Source organism: Habropoda laboriosa, unplaced genomic scaffold (assembly GCF_001263275.1).
Source record: "Habropoda laboriosa isolate 0110345459 unplaced genomic scaffold, ASM126327v1 scaffold15, whole genome shotgun sequence".
NCBI lineage: Eukaryota > Metazoa > Arthropoda > Insecta > Hymenoptera > Apidae > Habropoda > Habropoda laboriosa.
The window spans coordinates 1309583-1310856 of NW_017100141.1; the positions used below are offsets into that span (position 1 = coordinate 1309583).

The 1274-nt window shown below is 39.4% G+C and overlaps 1 protein-coding gene across 1 annotated transcript in view; it reads right to left on the bottom strand.

The window, feature by feature from the left end:
- Positions 1 to 12: 12 nt before the first annotated feature.
- Positions 13 to 1274, bottom strand: part of LOC108570777 (RNA binding protein fox-1 homolog 1-like) — a 124690-nt gene continuing 123428 nt past the window's right edge. Inside the window, exons 11-12 of the mRNA XM_017932688.1 lie at positions 893 to 956; positions 13 to 455 (exon numbers count right to left, since the gene is read on the bottom strand). Coding sequence (XP_017788177.1) covers positions 411 to 455; positions 893 to 956 — 109 coding nt within the window. The 3' untranslated portion in view covers positions 13 to 410. The remainder of the gene's footprint in view (positions 456 to 892; positions 957 to 1274) is intronic.

Below are 1274 nucleotides of genomic sequence, written 5' to 3' on the forward strand. Positions count from 1 at the left end.
TTGAAGGAAGATGTTGAAGTTTTGCGTGGTATCTTTTTGTGCTCGACTCGGTAAGTCCGGACTCTCCGTTGGACGATGATTCCGTTCGGTCCAGTGGTTCCCCCCGACGAGAATGTCATCGCGTTTGTTCTGCGTCGACGAGAGCTAAAGTCGATGATCTCGTATCAGTGCTACGAAGAAGGCTAGCGTCAGCATGCGCAGAGGATCCAGGCATTGCTTCGTGGGGTGATCGTGATCGATGGCGGATGACGATGACGATTGTGTCGATTTTTTCTTTTTTCTTCATTTTCTTTTTTTTTTCTTTTCTTCTTCTGGTGGTAGTTGGGTTTTTGTTGGTTGTTCTGGTCATGTTTAGCTGAGTATAACGGTGTACTTGGAAGGCTCGCGCTTCGATACCCTTACGACGATCCTTAGTACGGCGTGAACCTGTTGTAGCTGCTCCTGTACACTGTCGCCTGGAAAAACAATGTAATTCTTCGGTTCATTTTTGGTGGAGACGCTTTTTCTTTAATTAAAAGCTGTCACTCTTTGAGTGAGAAATTTTTGCCTTGGAGACATTTTTTAAAATTACAATTTAAAATTACCAAAATATGCCTTGGGGACATTTTTTAAAATTACAAATTGTCATTTTTCAAGTGTAAAATCTTACATATCAAAATATGCCTTGGAGATATTTTTTTAAACTTGCAAACTATCATATTTTGAGTGAAAAATTTTAGACATCAAAATATGCCTTGGAGACATTTTTCTAAATTACAAATTATCATTTTTCAAGTGGAAAATTTTAGATATCAAGATGTGCATCGTTGTGAAATATCAGCAAACATAGAAAAACTGAAAATTTTCTGTTATCCTAGTTATTTAATGAAAATTTAATGGGAACTGCATTTACCCCGTAGCCGGCTACTGGTCCAATACCATGTCCAAGGTAGGGATCGGCGTACTCACGCCCGTAACTGGAACATCAACGCAGTGTAATGTTAAACATCCATCATTATTTCGTACATTCGTCGACAGTATCGATTCTGCACAGGAAGCGATATAAAGATTCTCGATACAGACAAAATAAGGGATAAACAGGAGATACAAACTTAGGATCTGTCTAAAGGTATTCAATGGGACTATCAGGGTTTTCGATAGGATTGTCATCAGGTCGTTGGATTTCGACGTATCTGCGACTCCTAAGAGCTCGACCACGACGACGTGTTCTTCTGCTAGGAACCGACTTCTCATGTATACATCTAGTTTTGGAACATATATCATACATTGCATAA